This window comes from Mauremys mutica, chromosome 15 (genome assembly GCF_020497125.1).
Source record: "Mauremys mutica isolate MM-2020 ecotype Southern chromosome 15, ASM2049712v1, whole genome shotgun sequence".
Taxonomy (NCBI): Eukaryota; Metazoa; Chordata; order Testudines; family Geoemydidae; genus Mauremys; species Mauremys mutica.
Window position 1 is genome coordinate 37,584,708 of NC_059086.1, and position 11,798 is coordinate 37,596,505.

At 67.7% G+C, this 11,798-nt stretch overlaps 1 protein-coding gene across 1 annotated transcript; it reads right to left on the reverse strand.

Moving 5' to 3' along the window:
• Positions 1–2,952: 2,952 nt before the first annotated feature.
• ELK1 (ETS transcription factor ELK1) lies at positions 2,953–10,590 on the reverse strand. Its single transcript, XM_044989088.1, has 6 exons — positions 10,409–10,590; positions 7,864–8,072; positions 6,533–6,934; positions 5,987–6,412; positions 5,684–5,785; positions 2,953–5,499 (listed from the first exon to the last, which is right to left on the reverse strand). Exons 1-6 carry the CDS (start codon positions 10,452–10,454, stop codon positions 5,401–5,403), a joined length of 1,284 nt encoding a protein of 427 aa, XP_044845023.1. The 5' UTR covers positions 10,455–10,590; the 3' UTR covers positions 2,953–5,400.
• Positions 10,591–11,798: the final 1,208 nt, after the last annotated feature.

Genomic DNA, 11,798 nt, shown 5'->3' on the forward strand with positions numbered 1-11,798 from the left:
AGTCCCATTTTGTGGTGGTGCAGTGGACTGGAGGGGGGCTAGTCTCCATGCCCCCCCCCCTTGGCCTCGCTGGCCCCCAGCGCCCCGGCCCCCGCTGGGCCTCGGCCACCGTGCACGTCCACAGCCCCCACCTCAGCTACACGGCCCAGGTGCCGCTGGACAGCGGGCAGGTCAACCTGACGCACCTACAGCCGGCCACGCGCTACAAGGTCCTGCCTGAGCCTGGTGGCCATGGAGACGCCCATCCCAGCCACCTTGGCATCGCCCTCCTCCATAGCAACAGCATCCTCCGGAGCACTGGCCTCCCTAGCAACCGCATCCTTCTCCACAGCGACTGCCGCCTCGCTAGCAACCAGATCCTTCTCCACAGCGACCGCCGCCTCCCTAGCAACCGTATCCTTCTCCACAGCGACCGCCGCCTCCCTAGCAACCAGATCCTTCTCCACAGCAACTGCCGCCTCCCTAGCAACCGGATCCTCTCTGGCAACTGCTGCATCTTCCTTAGCAACCGGATCTGCTATGGCAATCGCAGCATCCTCCCGAGCGACCGAGGACACCTCCCTCGCAACCGCCTCTGCTCCGGCATCCCCGGGCACGCAGCAGGCCTGCCTGAACGTGACCACGGCGGGGCTGGGGCCAGCAGGGCGGGGGCCAGGGGGTGCGGCCCTGGCAGCCGTGACGGGTTCGCTGCTGGTGGCCCTGTGTGCGGTGATGCTGGCCTGCTACGCCGGCCGGCGGCTGCGGGAACTGGGCTGCCGGGCCACCCTCAAGCCGTACCGACAGCCCCCGGCCGCCCTCCTGCTTGGCGAGCTCTACCCCCCCCCCATCAGCCTGGGGGAGGTGGAAGGGGACCCTCCACGCCCCCAGCAGCCCCCCCACATCGACACCTCCAAGACATGCATTTGGCCGCCCCGAACCTGGGCAGGAGACACATGCAAAAATTTGGAAGGGGGCTGGGGCATCACTGCCCCAAACCCTGCCTCCGTGCACCCCCCCGGCCTATATTTGGGGTGTCAAGGGGGAGCTGCCCCATCTGTACCCCCCACGTACACACAGAAGTAGCACAAAGGCGCGTCTTTCCCAAGGCCTTGCCACGGAGTTGTCGCAGGCAGGCGCAGGGTGGGGGGAAGGGAAGTGCGACCCCCCCCCACACACACCCCAGGACCAAGGGATGAGGTGATGGAGCCGCTGGAGGCTGCAGAATAAAACCATGGAGTTAGAAGAAAAAAATGTGGGTTTTTGTCTGTGTCATTCAGGAGATGGTCCGTCCCCCCCCCGCCCCGCCTTGCCCTGCTGAGCCGGGGGGCCACCTGCCCCTCTAGGGGGCACCAGCTCACAGCCGGCCTGGCTGGCTCGGGAGGGGGTGGGGTGTGATCCCCCCCTCCCAGCTCCGCCGGTGCCCCTCACTCCCGACCTGCAGCCCCTGCCAGCCCAGCCCTGGGGTTCCCCCCAGCCCTGCCAGTGCCCCTCACTCCCGACCTGCAGCCCCCTGCCAGCCCAGCCCTGGGGTTCCCCCCAGCCCTGCCAGTGCCCCTCACTCCCGACCTGCAGCCCCTGCCAGCCCAGCCCCGCCCGGTAGTTCCCTGAGCCCTGGGTCAGATGCCCCGGCCAACAGGCAGGGGTCCCAGCAAGACCCTGGGGGCAGATGAGGGGGGCAGCCGGGCGCTCGCTGCTCTGGCTCCGTGGGCCCCCGGTTCTGCTCCCGGCCGCGTGGCCGTGGCTGTTGCGTGGCTGCAGGCTGGGCCCGGCTCAGCGTCTGAGCTCCCCAGGCCAGAGGGGACCCCCCCGTATCCCATGGACCGGAGAACGGCCCTCCCCCATCCGGCCCCAGCGCTGAGCCGTCCAGAGTCCCAGCCCAACGGGCAGGGCCGGAGCAGGGTCCGGTGGCTGATTCCTCGTGCCCGCGGACGCCGACGCCTTCGTGCCAGGCTGACGTTATCCCGCTGCAAGCTCCAGCCATGGGCTGGGGTTCGCCCGGCCGCTGCTGGCCTGTGGGGCCCGGCCGTAAACATCTGCCCCCCCCGCGATGTGGGCACCTGGCGCTCCCCCCCTGCCCCCTGCACTGGGGGCCCCCGGACCCAGCCATGCCCCCGCCATGACAAGGGACTTGAGGCCGGGAGTTGACAGACCGGGATGGGGGGAGTCAGCAACCTCCAGCCATTCCCCCCCCCAGTTCATCCCGGCCCCCCGCCAAGGCCCCGACCATCTCAGTCCCCACCCCGCACAGGCAACCTGCCCAGCCGCTTCATGCCCCCCCCCAGCCCCCCCCCGCCAGGGTCCTGACCCACGGTGCCCCCCCGTGAGACAGAGGATGCCAATTAGATCATTTAAAAATAGATTTATTTACAGGGCAGGTCACCAGGGGGAGGCCCCTCGCCCACCCTGGGGGAGGGCTGCGGGGGGTTAACAAGGCAGAGAGAGGGACACGGATGGGGAAGAACAGATGGGGAGGGGCTGCTGCCTTTGGATCCACCCCAGCACGGCAGGATCCTGGGATCTGCTCCAGGTTGGCACAACAGGATCCCAGCATCAGCTCCCACATGGTACCTGGGATCCCGGGATCCACTCCCACACACCACAGTGGGATCCCGGGATCCACTCCCGCACACCACAGTGGGATCCCGGGATCCACTCCCGCACACCACGCTAGGATCCCGGGATCCACTCCCGCCCACCACAGTGAGATCCCGGGATCCACTCCCGCACACCACAGTGGGATCCTGGGATCCACTCCCGCACACCACAGTGAGATCCTGGGATCCACTCCCACGCACCACAGTGGGATCCTGGGATCCACTCCCACCCACCACAGTAGGATCCAGGGATCCACTCCCGCACACCACGCTAGGATCCCGGGATCCAATCCCCATTCTGGCCCAATGGTCAATACATGGTTAGATAAATTCCCTAGGCTGGAAATCTCCAAGCCACGTCAGTCGCCAGCCAGCCAGCCTCTCCCCCACAGCAGAGAACAGCTCTGAAAACCCAGCGAGCCAGCAGAGAGAGCACACGGGGTCCGCTCATGGCCAACACTCGGCAGCACGTCTTCTGCTCATGAGTTACTTGTGGTTCACTCATGGGTTACACGTGGTTTACACGTGGCTTACTCATGACTTTGTCCTATTTTCACACGTGACTGATCCATGGTTTACACGTGGGCGACTTGTGGTTTACTCATGTGTTTTATTCATGGCTCATCCACGTTGGCCTTACAGCGCGTGTTCGACTCATCGTTTGCGTGTCTCAGCGGCGGTCCCCGGGCTTGGCTCCAGGCTCAGCCACGGCTCGTGGATGGGTTTGGCGCAGCTCGGTCTCCGGGAAGCCGCTCCTGGGTGCCTCGCCAGTGTCTCACAGGTCGTCCAAAGAGCCTGATGCACCAGGCGGAGATGGCCAGAGCTGAGGGGCCTTGCCAGTGCACACCAGCATGATTGCGACGGTTCAAAACCGCCCCGAGGGGAAGGAGGAGGGTCACCCCAGAGAGGCGGACGACACTGCCTATCAAGCACAAAAGGGTCTGTTGGCCGTGGCCCCGTTATCTCGCTAATTGGCCAACAATTGCCATCCAGTTACACCCCCCTCCCACCCCCATTCAGCTGACGACACCTTCCCTGACACAAGAGTCTTGCTCCATTAACGCCAGCAGCGAGGGCGTCCCCCGATCTACACCATGGGGACAGAAATTCAGCCCTCGTCACCGCGCTACTGCCTCCAATCGCTCGCTGAATCTCGCCCCTAAATCCAGGGAGGTCACTTCCACCCCGTCCATTTCCCCCACTTCCATTGTAAAAGCCCCCCCTCTTCCCCGTTCAAAAATAGAACCATTTTATATATTAAAAAAGACGGCCCGGCAGGTAATTAGCGCCGAGCCCTGTAGATTTGTATATGATCAATGCACATAGCTCAATAATATCAATATACTCTCTGAAAAATAGAAAGGGGCTGGGAATCCCGCGGGGGCGCTAAAGAAATGACATTCGGGTATTTCAGCCCCTTGGGATGGCCCCACAAAAATATAGCTCTATATCTTGAGCAAGAAGCTCACAGCCCCGGAAAATTTTGGTATCAAAAGAAGACGACAAGGCAGCCCTTTCCCGTATGATGCAGTGCAGGCCCTGTGGGACTAACAGGAAGTCAACAGCAGTGAGAAGGGCGGGACTTCCTTCTTTGCCCCATCCACAGAATAGGTGGCCTTTGATTCGCAGGAAGTAGATGAGACATTAATAAGGCGGGACGTCCTCCTTGGCCACATCCACAGAATGAGGTGGCCTTTGATTCGCCGGAGAGGTTAATAAGGCGGGACGTCCTCCTTCGGCACTTCCCCAGAATCGGCGCACTTTGAACAGGAAGTAGCAGAGTGGAAACAGGGCAGAACTTCCTCCTTTGCGGAGCTCGTGGGCCAGCAGGAAGTCAAGGGAGCCCCTGGCGACTGTCCTCAAAAGGCGGGACTTCCCTTCCCGGGCAACAAATGGGAGACAAATGAAGGAACCCTCCCTATGAAAGGGGTGAGGGGCGGGACTCCTCTGCGGCCATTTCCACGGTGACCTTTGATCGTCAGGAAATAAATCAAGGAAACGGGCGTTGCAAGGAGGGAACCAGTCCCTGAAATCAGCGGGCGGGACTTCCCTCCCGGCCGTTTCCATGGTGACGAACAGGCAACCTTTGACCTACAGGAGGGAATTAGGGCGGGACTTCCTCTGCCTGCCGCTTCTATGGCAACTCGAGGAGGTGACCTTTGACCTCCAGGAAAGTAAATCAAGAAACGAGAAGCAAAGAGCAGGACTTCTTCCTCCACCGGACCCACGGGGATGAGCGGCAGGTGTGATGTCAGCAAACAAAGATGGCCGACACCCCCCGCCCCAGCCAAAACAAACATGGCCGACCCGGCTGCCCTCTCGAAACAAAGATGGCCGACGCCGAGCCCGCACAACGAGGGGCTATGAGGAGGCCACGGCTGCGGGCGGGCGATTTCCGGGGCACCCCGCGCCTGGAGGCCCTGGGTAATAAATAAAATCAGCCCCACAACTAGCGGCCGAACCACCTCTCAGTCCCCGAGGGACGTATCCTTCCACGTCGGAAATACACCCTGAGCCCCCCGGGCTGGGATTAAACACAACGACCCCAGAAAAACGGGGTCAGAGCTGCAAGGCCGAGTGAGCACCAACGGGAATGTCCCACATTGCGCCCCCTAGGGGCGAAATGGCGGCGTGCTCCGGCTCCCATTTAAAACGAGCCAGCAGGCGCATCCCACCGCTGCCACCAAGCAGGGCTCTCGGTCGGAAGCAGGACACAGCCGTATCCAGCCGCCCTGGTGAACAGTCCCACAGGGCTGGGTCAAGAATCCAGGTGCGGAATGGGCGCTCCCCCAGCCAGCAGCGGAGAGAGACGGGCGGACGTCTGGACTCACGGCTTCTGGGGCCCCGGGGACAGCACGACCGGAGTGGAGAGTCCGTCCACACTCAGCGAGGGGATGTGGATTTGCCCACCAGAGTTAGAGGGAAACTGCGGGGAAAAGTGGGGGAGTGACCTACTGACCAGACCCCTCACTCCTGACCCATAGGCCCCCCAACTAGCCCAGCCGTCCGCTCCCCCCAGCCCTGCCAGTGCCCCTCCCTCCCGACCCGCAGCCCCTGCTAGCCCAGCCCTGGGCTCCCTCCTCCCTCCCGAGCCGCAGCCCCCTGCATACCTGGAAGGAGAGCTTGGCGGGGCTGTGTGGGGCGATGGGGCTCAGGGTGCTCCAGAAGTGGATGGTGGGTGGCAGGGAGCTGGGGGTCAGCAGGACGGGGGTCTGCACAGGAGAGGGGGGTGGTGAGAGAGAGAGAGAGAGAGAGAAACCCCATCTCCCGTCCAACCCCAGCTCCCTCCCCACAACCCCTTCTGCCCAAGGACCCCTTCCCCACCTCCAATCCTCCGGCCCCTGCAGGCCCTCCCCCCACCACAACCCCACCCCCACCCCCAGATCCCTCCCCCCTGCCCCACAGCCGCTCACTAGCGCGTGCGTGGAGATCACGGTGGTGGGCGTCAGCCCGCTGCCTGCTCCCCCGCCGGGCGCCAACAGGGAGCCGCCGGCCGCGCTGATCTTCTCCTGCCCGGGCAGGGAGGGCAGCGCCAGGTCCTTCGGCTTCCGCCCCTTTGGGCCGTGCCCCTCGCTGGGGGCCCCCCCAGGCACCCCCTCCCCCTTCTCCTCCTGCGGCCCCTCCCCCGCCGGGAGCTCCGCCGCCGTCCCCCTGGGGGTCTCTTCGGCAGGTGGGGCTTCCTGCTTCACCCCCGAGTCGATCAGAACCAGGAGCGGGGACCCCGCCGCGTCCCCCTGCGCCTCCACTTTCACCACCACCGGCCGCAGCCCCGGGTCCCGCGGCGGCGGCGCCTCTGGCGGGGGGCGCTCTGCGTCCAGGGGCTCCGGCCCCACAAAGACCTGGGGGCAAGATGGAGAAATGCAGCTAGTGCTGGGGCGGGGCAGCTGGGGAACAGCCGCACGTAACGTCCAGCGCTGAGATGCAGCCAGCTCTGGGGTGGGGCGGCGGGGCCAGCTCACCTGCAGGGGTTCGCTCTCGTCTGCTGCTTCGATGCTGATCTCCAGCTGGGGAATCTCCTCCACCTTCCCGGGGGCCAGGTCGGGGGGGTCCGGGGGCTCGCTGCAGAGGGCGGGGGGGTCCTGGCGGGGCGCTCGCCCGGGGGGGGCCGCCTGCAGTGACTGGATGGTGAAGGTGGAGTACAGACCCGAGCGCATGTACTCGTTACGGCTACTCCGGGGGACGCCCCCCCCACGCAAGGACTTGGGGGGCCCGGAGCTCCCCTCCCCCGGCCCAGACTCGGCCGGCGCCGGCTCCACCCGCCGGAGCGTCCCTTCCTCCCGGGCCCCCTCCACGCCGGCCGGCTCCGGGTACGAGACAAATTTATAGACAAACTTCTGCCCGTTGACCTTCCGGATGATGTTCTGGAAAGAGAGAGGATAGAATGGGGGGGGCTGGGAGCCAGGACTCCTGGGTTCTCTCCCCGGCTCTGGGCGGGGAGTGGGGGCTGGTGGTTAGAGCAGGGGGGGCTGGGAGCCAGGACTCCTGGGTTCTCTCCCCGGCTCTGGGAGGGGAGTGGGGGCTGGTGGTTAGAGCAGGGGGGGCTGGGAGCCAGGACTCCTGGGTTCTGTCCCTGGCTCTGAGACGGGAGTGGGGGCTGGTGGTTAGAGCAGGGGGGGCTGGGAGCCAGGACTCCTGGGTTCTCTCCCCGCCTCTGGGAGGGGAGTGGGGGCTGGTGGTTAGAGCAGGGGGGGCTGGGAGCCAGGACTCCTGGGTTCTCTCCCCGGCTCTGGGAGGGGAGTGGGGTCTGGTGGTTAGAGCAGGGGGGGCTGGGAGCCAGGACTCCTGGGTTCTCTCCCTGGCTCTGGGAGGGGAGTGGGGGCTGGTGGCTAGAGCAGGGGGGGCTGGGTGCCAGGACTCCTGGGTTCTCTCCCTTCCTCTGGGAGGGGAGTGGTGTCTAGTGGTTAGAGCAGGGGGGGCTGGGAGCCAGGACTCCTGGGTTCTCTCCCCGGCTCTGGGAGGGGAGTGGGGGCTGGTGGTTAGAGCAGGGGGGGCTGGGAGCCAGGACTCCTGGGTTCTCTCCCTGGCTCTGGGAGGGGAGTGGGGGCTGGTGGTTAGAGCAGGGGGGGCTGGGTGCCAGGACTCCTGGGTTCTCTCCCTGGCTCTGAGAAGGGAGTGGGGGCTGGTGGTTAGAGCAGGGGGGGCTGGGAGCCAGGACTCCTGGGTTCTCCCCACAGCTCTGGGAGGGGAGTGGGGGCTGGTGGTTAGAGCAGGGGGGGCTGGGAGCCAGGACTCCTGGGTCCTCTCCCCGGCTCTGGGCGGGGCTGGCCCGGACGCCTGGGTCCCGGCTCACCTTGTCGTAGTAGTAGCGCAGGGCGCGGCTGAGCTTGTCGTAGTTCATGTTGGTTTTGTTCTTACGCAGCCCCCAGAGCCGGGCCACCTCCTCGGCGTCCACCAGCTTGAACTCGCCGTCGTCCGACGTCCAGGCGATCAGGTGCCCGTTGCTCTGCTGCTCCAGCAGCTGCAGCAGGAACTGCCAGAGCGTCACCGAGGGGTCCATGACTGCGGGGGATGGGGAGAGCGTGGGACAGGGACCTGACACCCCCCCCGGGACCGCCGGTGCCCCTCACTCCCGACCCGCAGCCCCCCCCGCCCGGCACCACCGGTGCCCCTCACTCCCGACCCGCAGCCCCCCCCGCCCGGCACCGCCGGTGCCCCTCACTCCCGACCCGCCGCCCCCCCCCCCGGCACCGCCGGTGCCCCACACTCCCGACCCGCAGCCCCCCCCCGCCCGGCACCACCGCTGCCCCTCACTCCCGACCCGCAGCCCCCCCCCGCCCGGCACCGCCGGTGCCCCTCACTCCCGACCCGCAGCCCCCTCCCACTGGGCACCGCCGGTGCCCCTCACTCCCAACCCGCAGCCCCCCCCGCCCGGCACCGCCGATGCCCCTCACTCCCGACCCCCCGCCCCCCCCGCCCGGCACCGCCGGTGCCCCTCACTCCCGACCCGCAGCCCCCCCGGCCCGGCACCGCCGGTGCCCCTCACTCCCGACCCGCAGCCCTCCTCCCCACCCCCCGGGCACTGCTGGTGCCCCTCACTCCAGATCCGCAGCCTCCCCCCAGCTGGCTCCGCCAGTGCCCCTCACTCCCTACCCACAGTCCCCCCCCTCCTAACCCACAGACCTGCCCCCCACTCCCCACCGGGCACCTCATTATTCTTCTCCCCGCAAGGAAATTTCAGGATTTGGCCTAAAATAAGATTTTCTGCAGTTGGATCAAACCATGAACGCTCGAGGGGGGGCAGGGGGGCTGCGCTGGCGGGGGCTGCGGGTCGGGAGTGAGGAGCACTCAGCACCAGGGGGGTGGGGGGGCATCTCCTCGTATCTCCCCAAGGTCCTAGTGCAGCCCTCTGGGTGCTGTGGGGCAGGGAGCAGGGCGGGGCGGGGGGTGATCGGGGGCGCTGTAGGGCACAGAGTGGGGCAAGAGGATGGGCAGGGGGCTCTCCCCTGGTAGTCAGGGCTGGGCACTGGGGGGTGCCATGGGGCTGGGCAGGGGGTGCTGGGGCTGCCATGGGGCAGGGAGTGTGGTGAGGGGCTGGGCATGGGGCGCTGGGGGTGCCGTGGGGCAGGGAATGGGGGTTAGGGGCTGGCCAAGGGGCGCTGGGGTGCCGTGGGGCAGGGAATGGGGGTGAGGGGCTGGCCATGGGGCGCTGGGGGTGCCGTGGGGCAGGGAATGGGGGTGAGGGGCTGGGCAGGGGGCGCTGGGGGTGCCGTGGGGCAGGGAGGGGGGGCGAGGGGCTGGGCAGGGGGCGCTGGGGGTGCCGTGGGGCAGCGACTGGGGGTTAGGGGCTGGCCATGGGGCGCTGGGGCTGCCGTGGGGCAGGGAATGGGGGTGAGGGGCTGGGCAGGGGGCGCTGGGGGTGCCGTGGGGCAGGGAATGGGGGGGAGGGGCTGGGCAGGGGGCGCTGGGGGTGCCGTGGGGCAGGGAATGGGGGTGAGGGGCTGGCCATGGGGCGCTGGGGGTGCCGTGGGGCAGGGAGGGGGGCGGGGGGCTGGCCATGGGGCGCGGGGGGTGCCGTGGGGCAGGGAATGGGGGCGAGGGGCTGGCCATGGGGCGCTGGGGGTGCCGTGGGGCAGGGAATGGGGGTGAGGGGCTGGACATGGGGCGCTGGGGGTGCCGTGGGGCAGGGAATGGGGGTGAGGGGCTGGGCAGGGGGCGCTGGGGGTGCCGTGGGGCAGGGAATGGGGGTGAGGGGCTGGGCAGGGGGCGCTGGGGGTGCCGTGGGGCAGGGAATGGGGGTGAGGGGCTGGGCAGGGGGCGCTGGGGGTGCCGTGGGGCAGGGAATGGGGGTGAGGGGCTGGGCAGGGGGCGCTGGGGGTGCCGTGGGGCAGGGAATGGGGGTGAGGAGCTGGCCATGGGGCGCTGGGGGTGCCGTGGGGCAGGGAATGGGGGTGAGGGGCTGGGCAGGGGGCGCTGGGGGTGCCGTGGGGCAGGGAAGGGGGGTGAGGGGCTGGGCAGGGGGCGCTGGGGGTGCCGTGGGGCAGGGAATGGGGGTTAGGGGCTGGGCATGGGGCGCTGGGGGTGCCGTGGGGCAGGGAATGGGGGTGAGGGGCTGGCCAGGGGCCGCTGGGGGTGCCGTGGGGCAGGGAATGGGGGTGAGGGGCTGGCCATGGGGCGCTGGGGGTGCCGTGGGGCAGGGAATGGGGGCGAGGGGCTGGCCATGGGGCGCTGGGGGTGCCGTGGGGCAGGGAATGGGGGCGAGGGGCTGGCCATGGGGCGCTGGGGGTGCCGTGGGGCAGGGAGGGGGGTGAGGGGCTGGGCAGGGGGCGCTGGGGGTGCCGTGGGGCAGGGAGATGTTCCGTGCGGTTTTTCCCCACCCGAGGGCGCCGCCCACTCACCTGTCAGCGCGGCCGCAGGGCCTGGAGATGGAGCAAGCGGCTCCATGGGACCCCCGAGCCCCCCAGGTCCGCGCCGGCCGGTTACTGGTCCCAGTGTCCAGTTACTGGTCCCCAGTGGCTGGTCCCCAGTGTCCGGTTACTGGTCCCCCGTGGCTGGTCCCTGGCCGGTTACTGGTCCCCAGTGGCTGGTCCCCAGTGTCCGGTTACTGGTCCCCAGTGGCTGGTCCCCAGTGTCCGGTTACTGGTCCCCAGTGGCTGGTCTCTGGCCGGTTACTGGTCCCCAGTGGCTGGTCCCTGGCCGGTTACTGGTCCCCAGTGTCCGGTTACTGGTCTCCCGTGGCTGGTCCCTGGCCGGTTACTGGTCCCCAGTGGCTGGTCCCTGGCCGGTTACTGGTCCCCAGTGTCCGGTTACTGGTCTCCCGTGGCTGGTCCCTGGCCGGTTACTGGTCCCCAGTGGCTGGTCTCTGGCCGGTTACTGGTCCCAGTGGCTGGTCTCTGGCCGGTTACTGGTCCCCAGTGTCCGGTTACTGGTCTCCCGTGGCTGGTCCCTGGCCGGTTACTGGTCCCCAGTGGCTGGTCCCTGGCCGGTTACTGGTCCCCAGTGTCCAGTTACTGGTCCCAGTGGCTGGTCCCTGGCCGGTTACTGGTCCCCAGTGTCCGGTTACTGGTCCCCCGTGGCTGGTCTCTGGCCGGTTACTGGTCCCAGGGGCCAGTTACTGGTCCCCAGTGGCTGGTCCCTGGCCGGTTACTGGTCCCCAGTGTCCGGTTACTGGTCCCAGTGGCTGGTCCCTGGCCGGTTACTGGTCCCAGTGGCTGGTCCCTGGCCGGTTACTGGTCCCCAGTGTCCGGTTACTGGTCCCCCGTGGCTGGTCTCTGGCCGGTTACTGGTCCCCAGTGTCCGGTTACTGGTCCCCCGTGGCTGGTCTTTGGCCGGTTACTGATCCCCAGTGTCCGGTTACTGGTCCCAGTGGCTGGTCCCTGGCCGGTTACTGGTCCCAGTGGCTGGTCCCTGGCCGGTTACTGGTCCCCAGTGTCCGGTTACTGGTCCCCCGTGGCTGGTCTCTGGCCGGTTACTGGTCCCCAGTGGCTGGTCCCTGGCCGGTTACTGGTCCCCAGTGTCCGGTTACTGGTCCCCCGTGGCTGGTCTCTGGCCGGTTACTGGTCCCCAGTGTCCGGTTACTGGTCCCCCGTGGCTGGTCTCTGGCCGGTTACTGGTCCCCAGTGGCTGGTCCCTGGCCGGTTACTGGTCCCCAGTGTCCGGTTACTGGTCCCCCGTGGCTGGTCTCTGGCCGGTTACTGGTCCCAGTACAACCAGCCACTGGTCCCAGCAGGTTCTCAGCTCCGCGCCGAGCGCCCCCCCAGCTGGCCGAGCTCCGCCGCATGCGCCTGC